The sequence below is a fragment of the Lygodium microphyllum genome, chromosome 3, assembly GCF_053477565.2.
Source record: "Lygodium microphyllum isolate KBCC chromosome 3, Lygodium_microphyllum_v1.1.10, whole genome shotgun sequence".
Classification (NCBI taxonomy): Eukaryota; Viridiplantae; Streptophyta; class Polypodiopsida; order Schizaeales; family Lygodiaceae; genus Lygodium; species Lygodium microphyllum.
This window is the reverse complement of record NC_141137.1, coordinates 16,995,552-17,017,121: the sequence shown is the minus strand read 5'-3', so window position 1 is coordinate 17,017,121 and position 21,570 is coordinate 16,995,552. Positions and strand designations below refer to the sequence as shown.

Below are 21,570 nucleotides of genomic sequence, written 5' to 3'. Positions count from 1 at the left end.
TCTCCATTTGATGGTAATTACAAGATATATTGCTTGCACACTAAGCAAATATTGAAAGATTGGAGTAAATGGGAGTTTCAAGTCTTATTATGTTTTGTCACCTTGTATCCATTCCATTTGTTTTCTCTAGACTATTCTACCAATGCTATAGCTAAGCTCGCTAGTTTTAAAAACCAAAATTCTTAATGAATTTTTTTATTGCATGTAAGATGTTAAGTTAAAAATATTCTTTCTCATTTTTAAGTGAAGTAAAGAATGTAAATAGCAGCAATGTCAAAAGGCCACATGTTGCAGCATGGTCTAAGAGGGGTGTTGCACAACATCACCTTGACACAGTTGTGCAACATCTACCAAATTTGAATAATTTTACTACAAAAAGGAAGCTATCTTTTGAATACTTAATTTTCAACAATATATGTTGCATAAGGTTTTAGACAATGATTTTGGAGATACTAATTGTTACAAGAAGTTGGTCCTCCATGTGTAGAGCTTCTAAGCTACAACTTGATACTTTGCACAAGGCATCGAGGTCCTTTTAATTGGAAACAATTGCAGCAACCCTTTGAAGTCTTTAGTATGTGAGCCATAAAAAGCACAGGTTTAGCATAGCTTAAGCTTAAGGCTTAGACGGAATAGTAATGACAGGGCAATATAAGTGGATTCTTAAAAGCATCTTCTTGGGACATTCTCATTTCCGAAAAGACCAGGCAGAAGAACAAGAGGAAGTGTGTGTACACACACACACACACACACACACAGGTAGATCCAGTTGGGAATTCAAATGGCAGCAGGAGAGGACGAAATGGCTCACGCAGATGAGAAGTTCAACCGTGGCATTGAGCAGCACGACGACGACCCTGCGGAGAACGCAGAGCTTGTACTTTTCCAAGTGAAAGAGTGCTATGTTTACCTGGTACGATTTACCTGCAACATAGCGCAGTTCCTGATTGCGGATTATGATTTGATATTGTCAAAGATTGCGAAGGTCTGGACAAATCTTTGCATTTTGTTTTACCACGCGGCGCAAAAGTTTCGATTGATGGTCTCCTCGGAATTTTTGGATCCTGCGATGTAGAGAGTTCGTCAACTTTATTCTCATTCCAGCCGAAGAATGGAGTTTGAAATCAAACTTACAACGTTGATGTGCATCAAAGCTGATGAATACATATTGGCAAGCACATATCTCCCATCTATTGCAAGGGTTAGGGCGATAGTAGTCTTGTTGATTCTAAACAGAACTCAAACGACTGCAGAAGATGGCTGCTTTTATTGTGGATGCCTTTGTCTGGCTTCATAGTATTGCAGGTTCAGCATGAACCGCACTACGTTATTCTTCTGAAGCACGTTGATATCCACATTGATGGAAATTGTACCAAGCTGTCGATTGAGGGAACACAGCATTAAAACTCAGGCATGAAGGTTCTAACCTTGAAAATGCTGTCACATGCACAGACTATTTTAGATCACGAGGAACCTCCAGACCTCAAGAGAGGGAGCTTCAGATATAGCCACATTTACATGGTTTTGGTTGGTTCAGCTGTATTGTCCATGGGGGACTCTGTTAAAATTTTGTTACCAATGCTAGCAAGGCCAGCTTTGTGACCTTTGCACTATGCATTTGACAAGAGATAACAATTTGCTTGGGACATAACACCTTAGGGGCCTTGGTTCAATCTTATTCTAAAGGCTCAGTCTCAAAATTGAGCATCAAGATGGGGTGAAATTTAGTATAAATATTTTGCAAGGATAAAACGTTGCAGGGGACTACCTCTGGAAAAGAAAAACCTATAGTGGCTCATTTTAGGTGGCCCCTATGGGAAAGTCTCATGTCTCCATAAAAATAAATCAAAGACTCACAATAAGGCTAGGGTCATTCCGGTTTTGTATTTTCAAATATTATAGATACAATTTGTGTGTTTTTGCATGTGCATGCATGTGGGTACACATGCATAAACTAAAGTCATTATTTATGGTTTTCATCTATGGTTTGTTGATAAAACATGGATCTAGAGCTAGTTAGCTATGGTGGACGCAAATCAAACACGCGATACATTATCAGAATGAGAGATTGTAACTCAAGTGAATTAGGTTCCAAGATAGATTAGCTTGGACTCATAAAGACAGTCTTGAGTAACTCAAACTGATAGTTCCATACCATGAAATGAGCGTCAAGTACATGCCTTTATAGCTTTTTGGATAGTATCACTTTTCCTCTATGTGCTTATGGGATTCTGAACATCTCTTTCTAGAGCATACATAATTTGTCATCTTCTAGCCTCTTCAGGGCAAGTATCATTTGCTATTCTCAACACCCCCCCTCAAATGATGAGTCTCTACCCTTGCTGGCTTTTGCTCCCCCTGCATGTGAACATGGACAAGGAGACTAGCTCTTTGGCAGCCTAGTCAAGTTAAGACTTGAAACTTTACATCTTGGTAGGGTTTTTACATCCACTATGGAAAGCAGATGCACTCAGGGAATTCAAGATTCTCTATGGGAAATTTTTGCAAAATATTTTGTTGATTTGTGTTTTGTTGCTTCTTTGGCAACCTTTGATATTCTTCGTCCTTTTTTTGGACTTCTTTATCTTCATGCTCATTGGCTTTTGTTGTGCTCCTTATCCCTTTTGTCGATGTGTGGTACGTGTTTAAAAAAAAATAAAAATAAAAATTACTCCAGTCTTCTTGACACATTCTTTTTGCTTGATGAACTTGAGATGGATACACATGAATACATTGTTTTGGCTTAGCAAACCCTTCTTGACATTCATGGTCTTTGAATGCATGATTTTTGGAATTTTGGCTTTTTACTAAAAGGAATGGCATTGAATTTTCTCGACATTGGATTCTTGAGCAAAGAGCAAGCAAACCATCTCAAATGTGAGTATTCTTGGACAATGTCTAATCCCTTTTACAAGTGATATTTGTGATCACAGATATTGAAATGACATACAACAATGCTAGTGTAAAAAAAAACACTTGATAGAGTAGAGTGAAGGAGATTGGAAGCATACAGGTTTTAAAATTGAGATCAATGTGAATGGCTTGAAAAGGCTTGTTTGAGATAGAGGGCTCAAGTGTGAAAAAGGTTTTTATTGGAGGAGTCTTTTAACCTTAATGCTCAAGGTTTAAGGAAAGAGAGGGATAAGATGCTGCTGGCCGCTTTTCATCCTCACCTCTGAGTATGCAGTTGTTGGTCCCAATTCAGTAGATTTTTGTGTTTTCAACCTTCGAATCCTCTGCGTAACTACTCGTCTACTACCGGCTTCCCTCAGAGGGTCCAGCCCGGCCTCACAAACCCTAACAGAGCCCGCCTTCTCAAGGAGGCCGCGCACCACAGGAAGGCCCTGGCCCCGTTATCTACTGAATGTCGTGTGACGAGCGCTCGGGTGACAACTGGGCCTTGTTGTATGTTGCAGAGCAAGCTAGGAAGAAAATGCCCATGGCCTTCAGTTTGCCCTCAACAATGCGAAGCCCGCGAAGCATAAAACCGAAGTGTTGAGCCTTGGCTTCAAGAAAGTGGTCGACGAGGTTGAACACGATAGCGAGGGGGGAGCTTTTCTTCTTCTTAATGGCTGCAATCCTGGCAGCAACTATATACGCTTTTCTTCTTCTTAATGGCTACAATCCTGGCAGCTTCCTATAGACCTGTTTGTCTCTGTTTCTGGATGCAACACTTATCTGTTGGTTGTCTGCGAAATTTTGTGCGTCCGCTCTTTTTCTTTCTGTAAGTGGTTATTTGTGGATAGCTATGGTAGTTGTCGATTCTTCATCTCCCCTTCTTCACCATGCCCATTAGCAACAGATCCGATCTTGCCAAGTGCTTCGGTAAGATCGCGAACTGGATCAGGCCGTGAAGAGCAGCTAATGATGTAGCAATCTTTTTCTTTTTCCAAATGCCAACTTCTGAAATGGGGAATGAACATTAATACCTCTAATGTGAACTCCAAATTGAGCTTCTTGAGCAGCACCTCAACACCTTCTTTCTTGAGCTTCTTCACCTTGTACACAACATTGGATGTTGGCTTGAAAAATTGGAATAGAGACAGGCGTGTACAAGGAGAAGAACGAGATGGAAAGGGTTTAGAATATGCAAGGAAAAAGGAAATGTTAAGAAGCTATGCTCACTAATTATCTAGCTCAGCCATGGCTCTGATACCATGTTGATAAAACACGGATCTAGAGCTAGTTAGCTATGGTTGACGCAAATCAAACACTCGATACATTATCAGAATGAGAGATTGTAACTCAAGTGAATTAGGTTCCAAGATAAATTAGCTTGGACTCATAAAGACAGTCTTGAGTAACTCAAACTGATAGTTCCATACCATGAAATGAGTGTCAAGTAAATGCCTTTATAGTTTTTTGGATAGTATCACTTTTTCTCTCTGTGCTTATGGGATTCTAAAATCTTCTAGCCTCTTCAGGGCAAGTATCATTTGCTATTCTCAACATGGTTTGCAAGCATGCAATATATGACCTCAAGGAGGATTTCACCTCCATGAAAGTATGCATATATATACAACATTTACTATTTAACATGTACATCTATAGCTTGTAAATGTTACATGTATGTGTATGTGTGTTGGCATGTGCTTGTGAATGTGTACGCGTGTATATTTGCATGTATGTGTGTGTGTATGCATTTTCAATGAAGAGTTAAGAAGTAGCAATGCAACGGTGTGAAATTGAAATTTTCCAATTAGTTTTACAAAGTAGTAACATGAGCATGATAACAACAAGCCTAGAAGCAAGGATTATCTCAAAGCTTCAAAAGGAGTACGATGAACATAAGCAAAGAAACAAGCTCCAAAGGGAAAGATGCCACATGTTACCTCCAAAACCGAACAGACATTGACTATGGCAACATCAACAGCAAATTCTAGCTCAAGGCAGTCCTATTAGGGTGTGAGAACAGGTGGGCTATGAACTCATCATCAAATATCAAACAAATCCTTATATGATAGAGATACAATGATGGGAAGCATGGAATGTATATGAAATGCATAAACAAGGTGCATTGTGGTAGACTAGGGCCAACTACAAAAAGAAGCTAGAGTAGAAGCAAAGGCTGCACGGAGTTTGTTATCACTCTACTGAACTTGAAAGTGAACGGCCAGCCAGCACTTGAGGAAAGGATAGAAACTCCTAGGATGGATGGATGTTGATAAGGGAGAAATCTGCATTTTGGCTGTAGTAGGCCATTAGGGGAAGCAAACTCTGCATTTGGTGGCAGAGACTGCATTTTGCTGTAGTGAGCCAGCATGGACAGTTTGGAGCAGTCCAGAAACAACAATCTGTGTGTTTTGTGGCACATAGGTTGCATTTTGGTTCCATGGAAGTCTAGAGTTGCTAGTAGATATGCTAGCTTATGTGTGAGTCTGTGCATGCTAGATTGGGCTGAGCACATGCCAGTTGTTTTTAGGCAGTTCTGTTGTGCATTATTTGTGTCATTTTAGGGCATTTTGATGCCAGTCGCCAGCAGACCATCTGTTATTTATGGCATATTTATTGCCTATATATTTTGTGCTCCTCTACAATTTGTGTATTCATCACCTAGAGGTCCTGTTGGAGAGAGGAGAGTGCCCACACAGCCAGTGATTCACTATTGTACGCGATTGTGATTTTGTTTCTCGAGCATTCTTCTGAGTTCTCTTCATTTGTAGTGTTATTCTTTTCTCTCTATCTTGTGTTCCGTAGTCTATTTCAGCATACGTATACGCTTCCATTTCTGCATCCACTTTTGACATGGTATCAAACTGCGGGATCTATGTTCTTGCTGATTACAGGTGTGTTTTACCTCTTCTAATTAGGTGACCTTGCTGCTGCTGATTGATCCCAGCTTGTTTGTGCTCCACTACAGCCTGCGGTTTCTGTACAACAATTTGCATTTCCAGCCTGTGTCAGCATCCTGCCGTGTTTTTGTTAGTTTGCTGCATTTTTGCTTAATTCATCTTGCATTTTGGTTTTTTGACCTTGATTGTTGTCTGGATGACTGTGTGTACAAGTCATTTTTGTTGTTTCTGGTAATTTTTGGCTTTATTTTTAACTTGTTGGAGCAATCACCCTCATCTTCTAATTAACTTTTGGTTTCCACTGCATGTGAACTCTCATTTTTGCAGTTTTTGTTGTTGTTTTGACTTTCTTCTCTCTCCTTTTTTTTAAGTTAATGGGTGTTCTCTCTCTAGTGTCTTCTCTCTTTGTTCACCTGGCAAAGTCAAATCTTGCAGCTAGGATTGACATTCATGTTTATGATGGGTTGGTTTTTGATAGAGAGCAGGATTGGTTCCTAGTTTGAGCTCACATGAGGGGAAACTTTGGTAATTTGGCCAAAGGCGGGAAATCCATGGTCACTTATGTTTAGAGGCATTTTTGACAAGATGGTCTTGTATACTATTGCTAGACATGGTAGGTAGACATTGAGAGTTGCTATGATTCATCTCTATTTTCAGGCACTAGCATGATGGACATTGATCTCAGGTTTTCTCTGAGGCACCTTGGTGGTGGCTTGCGTATCCATTGCTTGGGTATCCATTGTTTCCCTTTGGTGGACATTGTTGTATGTATTATGATGGGACATTATCATCGTATATTGTACTTTATCAGATCACCCATGATCTGAGAGAGGGTGTTAGTAGATATGTCGGCTCATGTGTGAGTGTGCGTATGCCAGATTGGGTTGGGTGCACGCCAAATATTTTAGGCATTTATATTGTGCATTATTTGTGGCATCTTAGGGCATTTTGATTCTAGTTGGCCAGCATTTAATACTAGCTGACTAGCTGTTATTTATAGCATATTTATTGCATATATATTTTGTGCTCCTCCTCCTCAGTTTGTGTATTCATCATTTGGAGGTCCTATCGGAGAGAGGAGTTAGTGCCAGTGCCCATGCAGCTAGTGACTCACCGCTGTTTGTGATTGTCATATGTCTTGGTATATGGATTTCATTTCTCGAGCATTCTTCTGAGTTCTCTTCTTTTGCAGTGTTCTTCTTTTCTCTTTGTTTTGTGTTTAGTAGTCTATTTGGGCATACATATATGCTTCCATTGCTGTATCCACTCTTGACAAAAACAGACCTAGATGAGATGGATGGAGGAATTGGGGAAGGCTATCCAGCTATGTTTTGGCTATTAAATGCTATCCAGCTATGTTTTGGCCATTAATAGCAGTTGGCAACAACAGTTGCATGGAACACTTTTTCTTGGCCTTGAAAAGGGTCTCTCTCTTTCTTTATATTTGTAGAAACAAGAAATGTGTTTTTGTATCTTCCAAGGTTAGATCCCTAGCCATGAAAAAAATCTAGTTATGGTAAATGTAGTCCAATTGTATTGATTAGCATTGAGCATTGGAAATTGTGTTGGAAACAACAAATGTCTTTTTGTGGTTAGTTTAATGTGTGACCATGTTTCCATTTTCATGGAGCACTAACTGTTAATGTCAATTGTAAGTTGGAACTTGAAACTTTTAAGCATGGCTCAAGTAAGTAAATGAATGATAAATTTGAAATGATGATGATTAACTATGGCAATGGCCTATTGTGTCTTTTAGTATGTGTTAACCATTCAAGCTTCCATACTTATCCATACATATAGATCTACATTCGTACATATATACTACATACCTGCACATATGCACATACATACGTATATACATATGTACATGCACGCATGCGTGTGAATGTATGTGTATGTATATATGCAAATATGTATGTGTATATACACATATTGTCATTTTATGTGTTGCCATTTTGAACTAGGGCCGAAGCTCCATTCTGAGCGTTTCCCAAAAGTTTTCATTTCTTTATTTTGGAAACTCCAAGCAGGTATGGTGGCAGTTGATAGCAACGACGCAAGGCCATAGTCATAGAGGCAGCAAGGGGAATCAAGTAGTGGTGATGTCTCTCAATCCAAAAATGCATATAATGAAGGGGGAAATGCAATGCTTGATCTTGGACAAGCACATATCATGGGAATAAGCTGAAAATGTTGATGTAGACCAAAATGTTCTTCAAGGCCTCTTGATGTCGGTGACCAGTAAGAAAGCATAGAATTTGATGACCAATTTTAAGATCAGCTGAGGAGAGCAAGTGAAATGCATATGGAATTGGCAAATGATTCTTTGTGTATGCACTTTTTGAACTCCCCAAAGGAGGGCAGCAGCAAGAATAGAAAATTGGCTTGAAAAGAGCTTTAAGACAGGCAGATGTATTGAAGGAAGAACCAATGCAGCAGCATGATGTTTCGATTTCCCAATGTGGGTAATGAGCATAAGCAAATTATGCCAATGGGGCAATTATATATATGCAAGGCCAGCTTGAAAGTGCCAATCCAATGATTTTTGGACAACAAGGCATGCATACTAATGTGGGTCAACCAGGGTACTTTGGTGGTGGTTCGGTTTTACAAGCAATGGTTGATAATGCTTCGGCGATGGGGATGCCAGGATTGAATGTATTTGGTATGCGGCCACCTATGCATACCCGGCCCAATGTATCAGGCATAGAAACATGAAACGGGGACGGGGACGGGAACGCCAAACCTAGGGAATGGGGATGTGGGAACGGGACCGGCATTTAAAAAATCAAAATTCATGAAAAAAATTTAATATTTCACTCATAATCCATGTGGACTCTAGAGTGTTAAAACTTAAAACCAAGATATATAATCCACAAGGATAAATCATTTTAAGTTTTAACTTTAAGATATCATGCATTATTCTAAAACTACTCATTAGAAATTGAATTGCAACTTACAAGGCTCAAGAGGTAAGCTATTCAATTATAAATAATAAAATCCATAATACATATGCCAAAAATGATAAAACAATGAACAATGAACTAAACTTTAAAGTCTAAGCTAAAAGAACATGCCTATGGTACCATTGCCAAAAAACTTAAAAGATTACAAATATGAAATTGAAGTCTAATCTTTGAAAGAACATGCTCATTGCCCCAGAAAAGACTACAAATATAAAGTCTAATCTCTAGACTGAAGCAAAATGCGGCATGCCAAAATAGCTCAAAGGGCAACTGCAAGACTTAAGTACAAATATAATATCGGTATGGCACAACTGTCAACAGCCCAAGTATCACACTGTCATCAATGATCATAATATCATATATAATGTAAATGTGTCATGTATCTTGAGACTCGTGATAAGTAAGGTAAATCAAAGATCATGATCATGATTTGCGGCTGCTCTAGCCACTCCTGAAGTGCTAGCCTCATCATCATGTGTACCATGAATTATTGCATCTCCCTCAACATCAGCATGTGTCTCCTCTTCTTGCTGCATCTCCCACTCTGTGAATGGATTAGACTTTGTTGTCATACTGTTATATAACATCCTCAAATTAGCTCTAACGAATACTAGATCGTTTGCCCTCTCCACACCAAGATGGTTCCTCTTCTTTGAAGCAATGTGAGCGTATGTACTCCACAATTGCTCCAAACAAGAGGAGCTAACTGACTGACTCAAAATACGGATGGCTAGTTGGTGCAACTCAGGACCATCCGAACCATAGTCCTCCTACCACAAAGCTGCCCCAACCTTATAGCGATCCTCCTGTGCATCCCCACAACCAAAAGAACACCGAACGGTCCTATAACATGAAAGCTGATCTCTGATCTTTCGTCTAGTGCCATGATCAGGCACTAGACGAGACAATATAAGTCTCCATGCATCCATAAGCTCAGTGTCATTCTCCTGACCCTTGCCCTGGAACTCAGGATCCACAACAAATGCAGCTGCATGCATGGGTGAGCTATAGGAGTTCCACCTCATCACAACTAAATGGTGTATTTTCTCATACGCCTCATCATTTGGTGCCAACTCCTGCAACTTTTCATTCAGCCTATCCATACCCTCATATACCTTGCCAATGCAAGGTTGCATAGTATCCATAACCCTCAATAAATGTACAATGGGTGATATCATAGCATCTATCCGCTTCACATCATCCCAAAAAGTGGAGTTATTTGCTTTCTCCAAGCATAAGATACCTGTAGGAGTATCTACCAATGTTGATGAGGTAAACTCATCACTAAGAAATAAGTGCCTCAAGGCACCACTGCATTCTCTTAACCTGCCTAGCATCAAGAAGTTAAAGGCAAATCTGATATCAGAGTATTTTAAAAGTGTCTTCTTTGACCACAAAGAGAAGTGATGGCGAAGAAACTGGTGATTCAAAACAAAGCTAACCATTTGAGCTCCTTGCTCTATGATAGGTGCAATCCATGACAGGTTACCAATATTCTTTAGTAGGTTGTTCAAGCAATGAGCCATACAATATGAAACTGTGATATGCAGATAATATCCCTAAATAATAGCACTTCTGCCCTATTTGTGGGCTCTCCATCTGCAACAAGTCCCACAACATGCTCTGGGCCAATAAGCTCAACATCTGTAACCCACTCTGCTGCAAGTACATCTGCTGACTTTCCTGTCCCCGATGCATCATGTGAAGATATGAAATACATTTCCCCACGAGAATAAGCAACCATACCATGAATGGATCGCTTGCGTGTATCACTCCAACCATCAGCAATCAAGGAAACTCCATTTTTAGCCCACATCTCTTTCTAGTCACTGCTGCTTGCTCAACAAGGCGCTTTTCCTTGTCGAGCAAAGTGGTGCATAAGGTCTCTGATGATGGAGGTACATACGAAGGGCCATACTCACCAATCTTCTTGCACATCAATTTAAAATTCTCTGACCTGGTTGTACGAAATTGAATGTGGTCATGATAAAGAAAGCATGCCACTGATGTATCCACCTCTTCCTTCTTCTTGGGATCCCAACTAGCATCAAGTGTGCTTTGTCTACGTGCAACATGTGGCGTTGTTGATGCCATGGCCGATGCAATACCTGCAGTAGGTGTGGAGGTAGCACTTCCTGATATTGACCCTGCTCTAGATACATCTGATGGGGATGGTGTTACAAAAGTTGCAGGGTCAACTGCAACACGTCGTGGTCTAGATGCAAGATAAGGTTGTTGACTTGCTACACGGTCACGAAGCTCCCTTTGCTTCTCCAAGGTCACATTCGGACAAAACTGCACCTCTGAATTTGGCTCATGTAGGAGATGAGCTCGGACCTGATTATGCATAAATATTAAAATGGAACAAGTGGCAATTGGTAGTCTATATTCTAATATTTAAGTAACTTTGAAAAAGTAAAATCAATAAAAATTTGAAATACAAATGCTTGGCTCAATGGATTACCTTGTTTGCTCCACTAGTTCACTTGTATGGGCAAAGCTTGCAAGTCCATGGTTGAGATCCTTCACCACTCAAAGGGTGGTCAACATTTACTTCTTTCCACCATGACCAATCATCAGACCTTTTTCCTCGACCACCAACCCGATGAGCGGGGCAAGAAGATGAAGCCATTTATGATTTCAGGCTGAAAATTGAAGGCTCAAGAGTCGAGAGAAGGAAAAATTGAAGGCTCGAGAGAAGGGAGAAGGCTCAAGAGTCAAGACTCACTCAAGAGTCCAGAGAGAAGGGAAAGGGAGAGAAGGGAGAAGAAGAAGAAAAGAGGAGAACTTGGAACTTGGAAAAGAACTTAGAAGGAAGACTCAAGAGAAGAGGAGAAGAAGGAAGAAGGTTTAAGGAAGAAGGAAGAAGAGAAGGGAGAAGTGAAGAGAAGGTAGAAGGAAGAAGAGAAGGAAGAGAAGAAAGAGAAAGAAGAGAAAGAATAAGAAGGAAGAGAAGGAAGAGGTTGGAGGTGGGAGGAGAAATAAGAGAAAGAAGAAGAAGGAAGAGAGGGAAGAGAAGGAAGAGAAGAAATAAGAAGAAGGAAGAGAAAGAAGGTGGCTGGGGGCTGGATGCAGGAGGGAGCAGGACGCAGGCCAGGACTGGGCGGGAGTAGAACGTGAACTGGGCGCAGGCGGGAGTAGGCGAACTGGGTGCAAGCAGGAGCAGAACGCGGGTGGCCGGCCGCAGGTAAGTTGTGCCACATGGCGTTCCCTGTCCTGTTTTAGACAGGGAATGCAGCAGGGACAGGGAACGTTCCCTGTTTGAAATGGGACAGGAAACGTTCCATCATTTGGAAACGCGGTCCACGACGGATACGTGCCGGGGACGGCGATTCCACGTGCCAGGGGGCCATTCCGGCCGTTTCCTATCACTATGGTATCAAGTCATGGCAAGTGGAATGGAAAACCAAATGTATAGCAATGTTGGCAATGTATTGGGGCACAAAGTGGCAAGTTTGCCAATGTATATATCCAACGTTTTAGGGCATGAAGAGTTGTTGAGAAACCACTTCTTCAGCGCACACACTTCATTTGGGCTTTCGCACTAATAGCCCCAAAAAGGGCTGGTGTTCATATTTTGGCCACTTTTTCAGTGCGTTCCCACACAGTGGTGCGCCACCCTAGATAGTTTATGCCTATAAATAGACTGCGAGATGTCAGTGGGCGTCAAAGGCAAAAGTTGTAATGAGTTATATTGGACGTGCCTAGTGTCAAATTTGGCCTAGGGCATTTAATCGGCCAATTTATGCATAGGGCCACTTGGGAGTCAAAATGGCTCGGCCAATTTAATTGTGGATGAGCATTGTTAATATTTTGGATAGGGACAAGGGGCTAGGCTAAATTAAATTTCAGAATTATCAATTTTGAACAATTAATTAAACGGTTGAAAAGTCCAACATTATGGAGGTTGGGAGAGGAGGAGAGAGAGTTGTTGGTGCAATTTTCCAGCCATTGGAGATTGTCAAGACTCAAAAGAGCTGCCCTCAGCTGATAGAGGCCATTGGAGGTAGGTGATAGCCCCTATAGGCTATGTATATGCAAGTGAGCAAATTTGGGCTCACAAGGGTAGGTGATTGCATGTGGGGCTCTTGTTAGTGGTGGGCTGTAGTCATGCAATCATTTCCAGCAAAACAGGAACAAATTTGCGCAGTTTCTTGCGATAGAATTCAGAGATTTCCCTTGTGTCAGCTTTCTCTTTCCTCTACAAGAAATCCCTCAGCAGATTTCAACCATTTTCAGACCTTGGTGAAGAGCAGCTATGTTTTTGCTGCTATAAAGCCTAATTTACAGTAGAATTTCATGCTTGCTATAATTAGTGCTTAATTAGGTTATTTACCACCCTTTTACATCAATAGATTGGTGATCATGCATGTGAACATGACGAGATGGTGTGGTGTTGCATGGTGTCACATACAAAGAGATTGATGATGAAAACATTTTACTACTTCATTAGTGGCCACCATGGTTGTCCTTGTTGGAGTAGGAGAATTGTGTGGAGGTCTACATTATCTTAATTGACCGGGGGCACAACAATGGCTCAAGTGAATATTTCATTTGCACTTGATTGGTGTGGATGGCCTTCACATGCTCGTAGTTAGGCAATGAGAAGCTCTTTCCAAGGGTAGAAAGAGGCCATGCTCATACTGTCATTGAGCCTACATGTATTGGCACTTCCAAAATCTTGGATGAGTTCATGATGGGACACATGAGATGATAGGTTCATGTGGTCTTACATGAAGGGATGTAGGGGGCATGCCTATGCTCTACTAGAGGCATCTAGATGTCACAATGAGTGCAATGGTGGCTAGTTTGTCTAATTTGACAGAGTTGTATCTATGGAGGTTGTGGCTATAGATGATGCAATGGTGGCTAGTTTGTCTAATTTGACTTTAGGTGTATTGTGGCTTTGGACAACTTCATCTCGGGGTGCACATTGAGGCATACTGGGTCTTGATAATGTTGGAGTATCTCTCGTGCATTTTGGGCGTTCTTGTTCATTATTTGTTATCATCTACACTCTGAGAGGGTGTTAAGGGTCATTTCATAGGTTCATGGGTGCCAAATCCTTATCCATTGGCGGTTTCACTCTAGTCTTGGTTGACTTAGTTCTTGTACATTATCCCACCTTTTGTCTATAAAAGGAGGTTGTGTGGCTACGTACTTGCAACTTCCTTGTGTGGAGAGAGCCTATGAAGTGTGGGAGCTAATGCTCAGCTTTGTACTCTTTGTTTTCCATAGAGGATTCCTATTCATGTTTCTAATTTTTGTGTGGTCTCTTTCATTATTTGATTATGTTGTAGTTCTCTCTTAATAGAAGACTGTAGACACAAACATTAAATTTTCAACTACATTGTACATGCACTCATATGCAGTTATATAAGACATGCCTGACCTTTGTGTTTGCATGGTGCCTTTGAGATATGAACCTTCATTGCTTGTGCAACAAGATTAGGGCAGTTGGTAACGCCTAATCTTGAATGATGCATAAACCTAGATTTGTGACTAAGTCTAGTAGAGGTTTTGCAGTTGCAGAGCATCTAATTAGACGATTTTCTGATCTATGAAAAATTTAGTTTTGCAAGTTAGGTAGAAAGGTGGAAGGGATCCTCAAATTTTAATTACAAAAGCTCAATAGAAGTTTGTACAAGTATCGGCTTCAAGAGCCCAAACATGAACCTACAATTCGAATCCATCAAGTTGCCTAACTGTCCTGTTTGGGACAGCTGTTCAATCTGTCTTCATATGTCTTGAACAGTCTTTCCCTTCAACAAGTCATGAACACGTCAGACTTGATCTTTTGTGCACTACAACATGTCACGGGGACGTGAAATTTTGAGATGCTTTAATCTTGCTAGTAACATTTGATTAAGTTACTAATCAAATGTGCAAGGTTGTTTAGCACATGTGATGCACATGGCAGTTATTTCATGGGAACGGGCCAAGGACCCCGAGGATGCAGTGGGTGTTAAAGGCAAAAGTTGTGTTAAGTTATGCGAACTGGGTTTTGGTGGTCAGTTGGTGCCAGGTTGGGCCCTAGGACAATTGTTTGGCCATTAAGTGTTAGTGGTGACAGTAGGGACTAGTCTAAGGGTCAACAGAGGTTGGGAACCACTCCAAGTTGCGAAGGGCCTAGCCAATTTCATTACAGATGGGCATGTTTAATTTTGGGCAGGGTCAAAAGGGCTGAAATTAATTTTCAGAATTAATTAATGCTGAAAAATTAATTTAATGGCTGAAAATGCATTAGGAAGGCTGTCACTTGGCAAAACTTTCCCATGCAACTAGGGAGAAGGCTGTTGGAGGGTGGTGGAAGTGGAATTGCAGCGGTTCGGAGCTTGGTAGAGGGAGAGGAGGTGATCAGATTTGACTTTGAGAGGTGACGATGAATGATCGCGCGCTGCAATAGGACAGGGGGCAGTAGGATTTCTCTTCCGCCTCAAGAGAGGCGACGGTAGGAGAGGAGGGCTCGCCAACAGAGCTGGCGTTTTACCCCCCTTTTGAAGCTGTTGGTGCCATCAGATTTGTCATCAGAGCTACAAATCTGAAGATACATTTCAGCTGATTTTCTCTCTTTCTACAACATTCTCTCATCTCCTCCAGTCTATGCTCAAGCATTCTCAGTAATTCTCAATCATTGGTAGCAGAGTAGAGCCAAATTTGGTGGACAGCAGAGAGTTTACTGCTTTAAACCCTAAATTACAGCAGTAAACCCTAAATTACAATAGTAATTAGGGTTTAGCAGCCACCTTGGGACCTGTGCCATTAGTCAAAGGCATTGTACACTGAAATCAGCACCGGAAATTCGTGGAATTGTGAGCATTTCAGATGCCAGCCCATCTATTGTGAATTTGGGGCAGCATTTGACCAGGTGGGGTTCCATTAGAGCAAGTCCTGGGTGAAAATCAAGGGGCAATATGCCTGAATGCTTTGTTGATTATTGGAACAGCAAGGGGCTTTTGAATCAGCCAAGGAGATTGTGAAATCTCGGCTTGTAATTTATCCATTAGCAATTGAAATTAAAGAAATACCGAAAGGGGCGCCAGTTTTGGGGCCAACAGGGTGTCCACTGTCCAAGTTTATGAAGGTAAAGTGAGCATTTTAGTTTATGTTCATTTGCTAATTGCTGTAATTAAGTGCTTAATCAGGTTAAACCACCCTATTCGAGAAGGAAGGTTGGTTACACAACAAGTGGGTAGACTCACTCTTTGCGGCTCCTTGCAATTAGGCATGAACAATAGAAGGAGAAGATGTGATTGCTGATCCTTGAACCTCCACATTGATCCCACCATGATGCCACAACATCATGAAAGCATAGACCATAGTCTTTAATTGGGCTGACCAAACAGCCCGGCTACACAATTAGTTCACGATCATCCTCATTTGATCCATTATGTGACCTTGCTGTCCACGATCATCTTAATATGATCACAGTTTGCTGCCTTTGCGACCTCTTGATGGTTGGAGACTCATCTTGCCTCCTTTCATGTCTCGCCTCTCACTAGAGCCTTCTCACATGCACTCCTCCGGCCATGTCATCTGCATCCACCTGCCCCCTTACCTGCCCGGCATATGAGTACATGTATGCGGATGGTGCGCTAGTGCATTACAGATATTTAGCTAGGTCTAGAAAGTTACATTTTTATAATAGTTAGCTCTCTAGGTTCTATTGGCATAAGCGACCACATCTGGTGCCCTCATTCATCTTCATGGAATTGTTTTTTGCAAAATTACTCGAGCTCCCCAAAGTAACCATCATCATCCTTTTAATAAGGTGCATCTTTCCCAAGCTTTGCTCTCATGGGTATTGTTTAGGTTGTTACTTTTATTGAGATAGTTTGAACTGGTTTGCTATTGGTGGGTCAATGTCCAAAAATTTGGGCAGACTTCAAACTGATGTTTGTGGAATGATTCCTTCCATATAATTACATTATTAAAGAGTAGCATTGGCATTAGCACAATGAGAATGAAAATGAGAATGTTAGGTCACATACCTAACATTGGCTCGTTTTGGCATTGGCACTGTAGACTAATTTGAAGGGTTGCATGGAATTAACTGTCAACTGTAAATTGCAGAATTTGTGAGAGGCGATAGTGATGACTATTATATAAGAAGAGAATAGAAACATGATTTGAATTAAGCCTTGTTTGGGAAGTAAGAAAGATTATGCAAAAAAGAATAAATGTTTACTCTCGTTCAAATTTCAAGCTCTCCCTCCCTCCGCGTCTCTCATACTGTTTTAACACCTTCACTAGTGAGTCCTGATCCACAAGCTCTCAAGCTCTCCACCTCAACTTTCAAAGTCTCTACTCTCCCCAACCTCTCTATGCACTCTACTTTCAAGCTTTCTACTCTCTTCTCTACAATCTCTACCCTCACCTCTAAACCTCTACGCTCTATCCTCTTTATGTGTGTCCCTTTTTTTCATCAAACATAGCATTGAATATATGCTCAAGATTTTTTAGTTTGACTAGTACCATACTAAGGTCGAACTGAACTGATTGGACACCATGGGACATGACAACCATTAAAAATGCTAACGAGCAAGAATCTTTTGAATGTGTGTTAAAGAAATTTGGCTTATTATATCCTAACAAATGAAAGAAAGAAATTGAATTGGCTAGACAAGGAGTTGTTTGGTGAGAAATTCAACAAGATGGCAAGGTTGGGTTTGAGGACAATTCCCAAAATAAGCCTCATTTGGAAACTCAGAAAAAGCAGCCAAACAAGAATAAATATTAGCGAAAAATGCTAAGAGCGAGAATCTTCTCAATGTTGGGTTAGGAGACATTTGGCTTATTCATGTCCTAGCAAATTAAAGAAATCATTACAATTGGCCTGGAAAGGTCTTGTGTAGTAAATTCAAGAAGATGGCAAGGTTGGGTTTGAGGACACTCCAGGATGTTGTTGTTCTTGGTATTGGGAATAAAGGCCCTTGTGCCTTTTAATGTGCTCGGGTGTGAACATACCCTTAGCACTTGTACTTACACATAGATCTATCTAAAAACCTAAAGAGAGACACTCGTCATTGTACCCACAAATTACAGACACTCTCTACTTTGCTCTTCTCACTCTCTTTGTCTCTTCGTGTGTAACGGATATCGATTGTCTCGATCTTCGTGCCTCCGATCACTACAAACTGGTATCAGAGCGGATAAGAGACAGCTCAGGTGTTGTAGGAGTCCTAGGTGGACTCCACGAGCAAGAGTTGTCACAGGTGAGCAAGAGTTGCACACACCCACATGTTGTGCACGCTTTCTGGAGTCGGCACTACTCGTCAGTAGGCAGTCAGGTGCGAGCAGGAGTCGCTGGCGGGCAATAGTTGGCAAACTTAACGGGTTGTAGGCAAATGCAGCCTGCCTGACGGGACCAGTCGACAAGTAGGCATGTCCAATAGATGATAGCTCATAGGCGGCAGATGACGTGTAGTTGTGCGACGGGTTAGGCAGCTAACGTGTTGCTAGTCAGACAGGATATGGCAGGCAATAGGACTGTGTGGCGGGCAACAGGGCTACGACGAACACGTCAGACGCGGCGACCACGCGACGGGACTGGAGGTGAGTTGCACGACGCTGACGACACGCGTGGCGGCATAGTTGAGTGGGTCAACGGACCCGTCATAATTTTCTTTCAAAATCAATTTTTTCTTGAAACTCCCTTTGCTCCCCCTTCCCGTTATCGGGTGTTCACACCTACAAGCACAGAGTGCAAATCTGTGTCTTGAAATTTGGGGGTTTTCCCAAATTTGTGCTTGACACACATTGCAGTGTTCTTTGGACCAGAAATTGTAGTCATTGAATGCGCAGGCCTCAGAAATTTTTTGGGGATTCTCAAATGCAAGTGAGATTTTTTCTTTGATGAGTCAATTTCATTGAAATCTGTACAATCTTTGCCTGAAAATTTGGGACTTTTCTTGGATTTGGGGATTGTGAAGCAGGACAAGACAATTTGTCTTAGAAATTGCAGGAATTTTGTGACATTTTGTCCCTGACATTTGGGGCTTTTCATGTACATGCACAAATTGGGCTGAAATTTACCCAAATTCTTGACATTGATGCACATTGGACCCCGTGCAATTTGGGGCTTTTGCAGTTTGGGCAAAATTTGTGCACCTTTTGGTCATTTTTTATGTACATGCAGGCTCAGTTCCATGCAATTTGGACATCCAACACTTGGAAAATTTGGGGGTTTTGCTGAAATTGCTCTATTTTGGCAAAATTGGCCTGTTCTATGCATGAGAGAGAAAATGCAGATGTGTGGTTGATGCTTTGAGCACAAAAATTTTGGGGCTTTTGACCGTGCGTGTCAAATTTTATGCTCGTGGGTACATGTACAACAGAAATTGCAGCTAAAATTTGGGATTTCTCATGTAATGTGATGTATATGCCCTTGCAACAGCTGTAACCAGTTGTGGAATGCTGTAGCACATGGTTTGGTGCTTCTGAAAATTTAATTACAGATCTGAAATCTCTGCTTCTACGTGGTAATTTATTGCTGGTTGATACTTCTTTGTACCTTGGTCACTTGTATGACAGTTTAGGCCTGCATTTGCTGATTTTTTGGTCACATTTGGGCTGAAAATCATGGTTGGCAGCAGTGACAGCAATAATCTCATGCACATAAAGAAGCTTGAAGGTTCATAACTTTGCAGTTTGGCAAAAACAGTGCTACAATATCCTGTTGCAAAAGAAGCAGGCAAAGCCAATTAAAACCAAAGGGGCAAAGCCCGCAGACATGGAACAGGAAAATTAGGATGAGTTAAATGAGCTTGCACGCTCAACCATCGAGCTATCGATTTCTGATGCCTAGCTGTTTAACATTGAAAGTTTGGATTTTGCATATGCTATATGGACTTGTCTGGAAGAACGTTATGCACAGAAGAGTGCTGTAAGCAAAGTGTATTGGCTGAAAAAGCTTATGGATTTGCATATGAAAGAGGGTACATCAATGTCTACTCAGTTGAGTGAGTTTAACTCCATTTTCAGCTAGCTGGTTTCCTTGAAGTTCTTGATTGATGAAGAATTTAAGGCTATGTTCTTGTTTTGTACTCTTCCAAAGAGTTGGGATACATTCAGGATTGCTATGAGCAATTCCAATGCAATTTTTTGTATGCTGATGTAGAGAGTGCTCTACTCATGGAAGAAATGAATCGGCAGAACAATGCTTCTAGTAATTCTTCTAGTGCTTTGCATACTAGGGGCAGATCACAGCAGAAAGGCAAATGTGATAGCAAGGAATGTAGCCAATCAGATGGCAAAGATATTGAATGTCACCATTGTGGCAAGAAGGGTCACTTTAAACGTGATTGCTACAAATGGAAGAAAGAGAAAGGAAAGGGCAAGAAGACAAATGATAGCAAGGAAGAGAAGAAAGAAGGTCAACCCAAGAAGAGCAGTGAAAAAATTGAAGAGGTGAATGTAGTCAGTCATGACAGTGAGAACAGTGGGAATGAGATACTTTTGGTCTCTTTACACTTTGGTGCACATGCTTTACTTGCAAATATAGATGAGGACATGTATACGTGGATTCTCGATTCAGGTGCTTCCTTTCATGCCACCCCTCATCGAGAGTGGTTCTCTGTCTATATAGGGGGTTGACATGGTGTTGTCCATCTTAGGGATAACTATGCATGTGACATTGCAAGTATTGACAGTGATTGGTTGCAGTTTCAGCATGGCTCTATCTTCACACTTCGGCATGTACGTCATGTACCTCAGCTCAAGAAGAGCTTGATTAGCACAAGGGAGCTAGATGATGATGGGTTTTTATACCACCTTTGGTGATGGAAAATGAAAGATCTGTAAGGGATCTAGAGTGATTGCCAGAGGTTGTAAAAGTGATACTTTGTATCCTCTCCATGTATCTAGTGTGAGTGATCATGTTGTTGCCGTGACTGAGCAACCAAGTGTTTCTTTGTGGCATGCCTGGTCGGGACAGATGAGTCAAACAGGAATGAAAGTGCTTTCTCGTTTGGGTTGCTTGCCTTGTCTTCGTTATGTTAATTTTGAGCATTGTGATCATTGTATTTATGGCAAATATGCACAGACGTCTCACAAAAAGTCTCTTTCGTTGAAACCTTCTCCTCTAGAGTTAGTACATTCGGATGTATGTCAAATGCCAAGATTATCTTTAGGAGAAAAGAAATATTTTGTCACCTTTGTGGATGATGCTACACGGAAAGTATGGGTTTACCCCATTCGTAGCAAGGATGAAGTGCTTGACAAGTTTAAAAAATTCTTGGCATTGGTTGAAAATCAGATAGATAAGACACTTAAGTGTCTTCGCTAAGATAATGGTGGGGAATATGTGTCTAAGGCCTTTCAGGCATTTTGTGACAGCAAAGGGATAAAGAGGGAGCTCATTACCCCTCATAATCCACCCCAAAATGGAGTTGCAGAGTGTATGAATTGGACCATACAGGATAAGGTCCGTACGATGCTGTCTCATGCTGCATTACCCCATGGTTTTTGGGCAGAGGCTGTTATAACGAGGGTGAAATGGGGTATAAATTGTGGGATCCCAAGAAAAGGAAAGTAGTACGCAACAGTGACGTTATCTTCCAGGAATATCGCATGCACAAACAGCCCGAAAAGACTGAGGAGGTCGATAGGGTTGTATTCTGGGAAGAAATACCTTTTGGACAGCAAAATGTGCCCGCTGTACAGTAGCAAATACCTGTTGTAAATGAACCTGTAAATGTAAGAAATGATGCTGGAAATGGTCAGCCAGTTATTGCCCATGATAATGAGCCACTACATGTGTAGGAATAGCCAGGACAGCAAGCTGTCAATGCTGATTTGCAGGTTGAAATTCT

General features: G+C 41.2%; 1 protein-coding gene across 1 annotated transcript in view; it reads left to right on the top strand.

Moving 5' to 3' along the window:
* Positions 1 to 600: 600 nt before the first annotated feature.
* Positions 601 to 21,570, top strand: part of LOC148038095 (Adaptin ear-binding coat-associated protein 1 NECAP-1) — a 76,272-nt gene continuing 55,302 nt past the window's right edge. Inside the window, exon 1 of the mRNA XM_087668864.1 lies at positions 601 to 913. Within this exon, the coding sequence (XP_087524990.1) occupies positions 782 to 913 (132 nt within the window). The 5' untranslated portion in view covers positions 601 to 781. The remainder of the gene's footprint in view (positions 914 to 21,570) is intronic.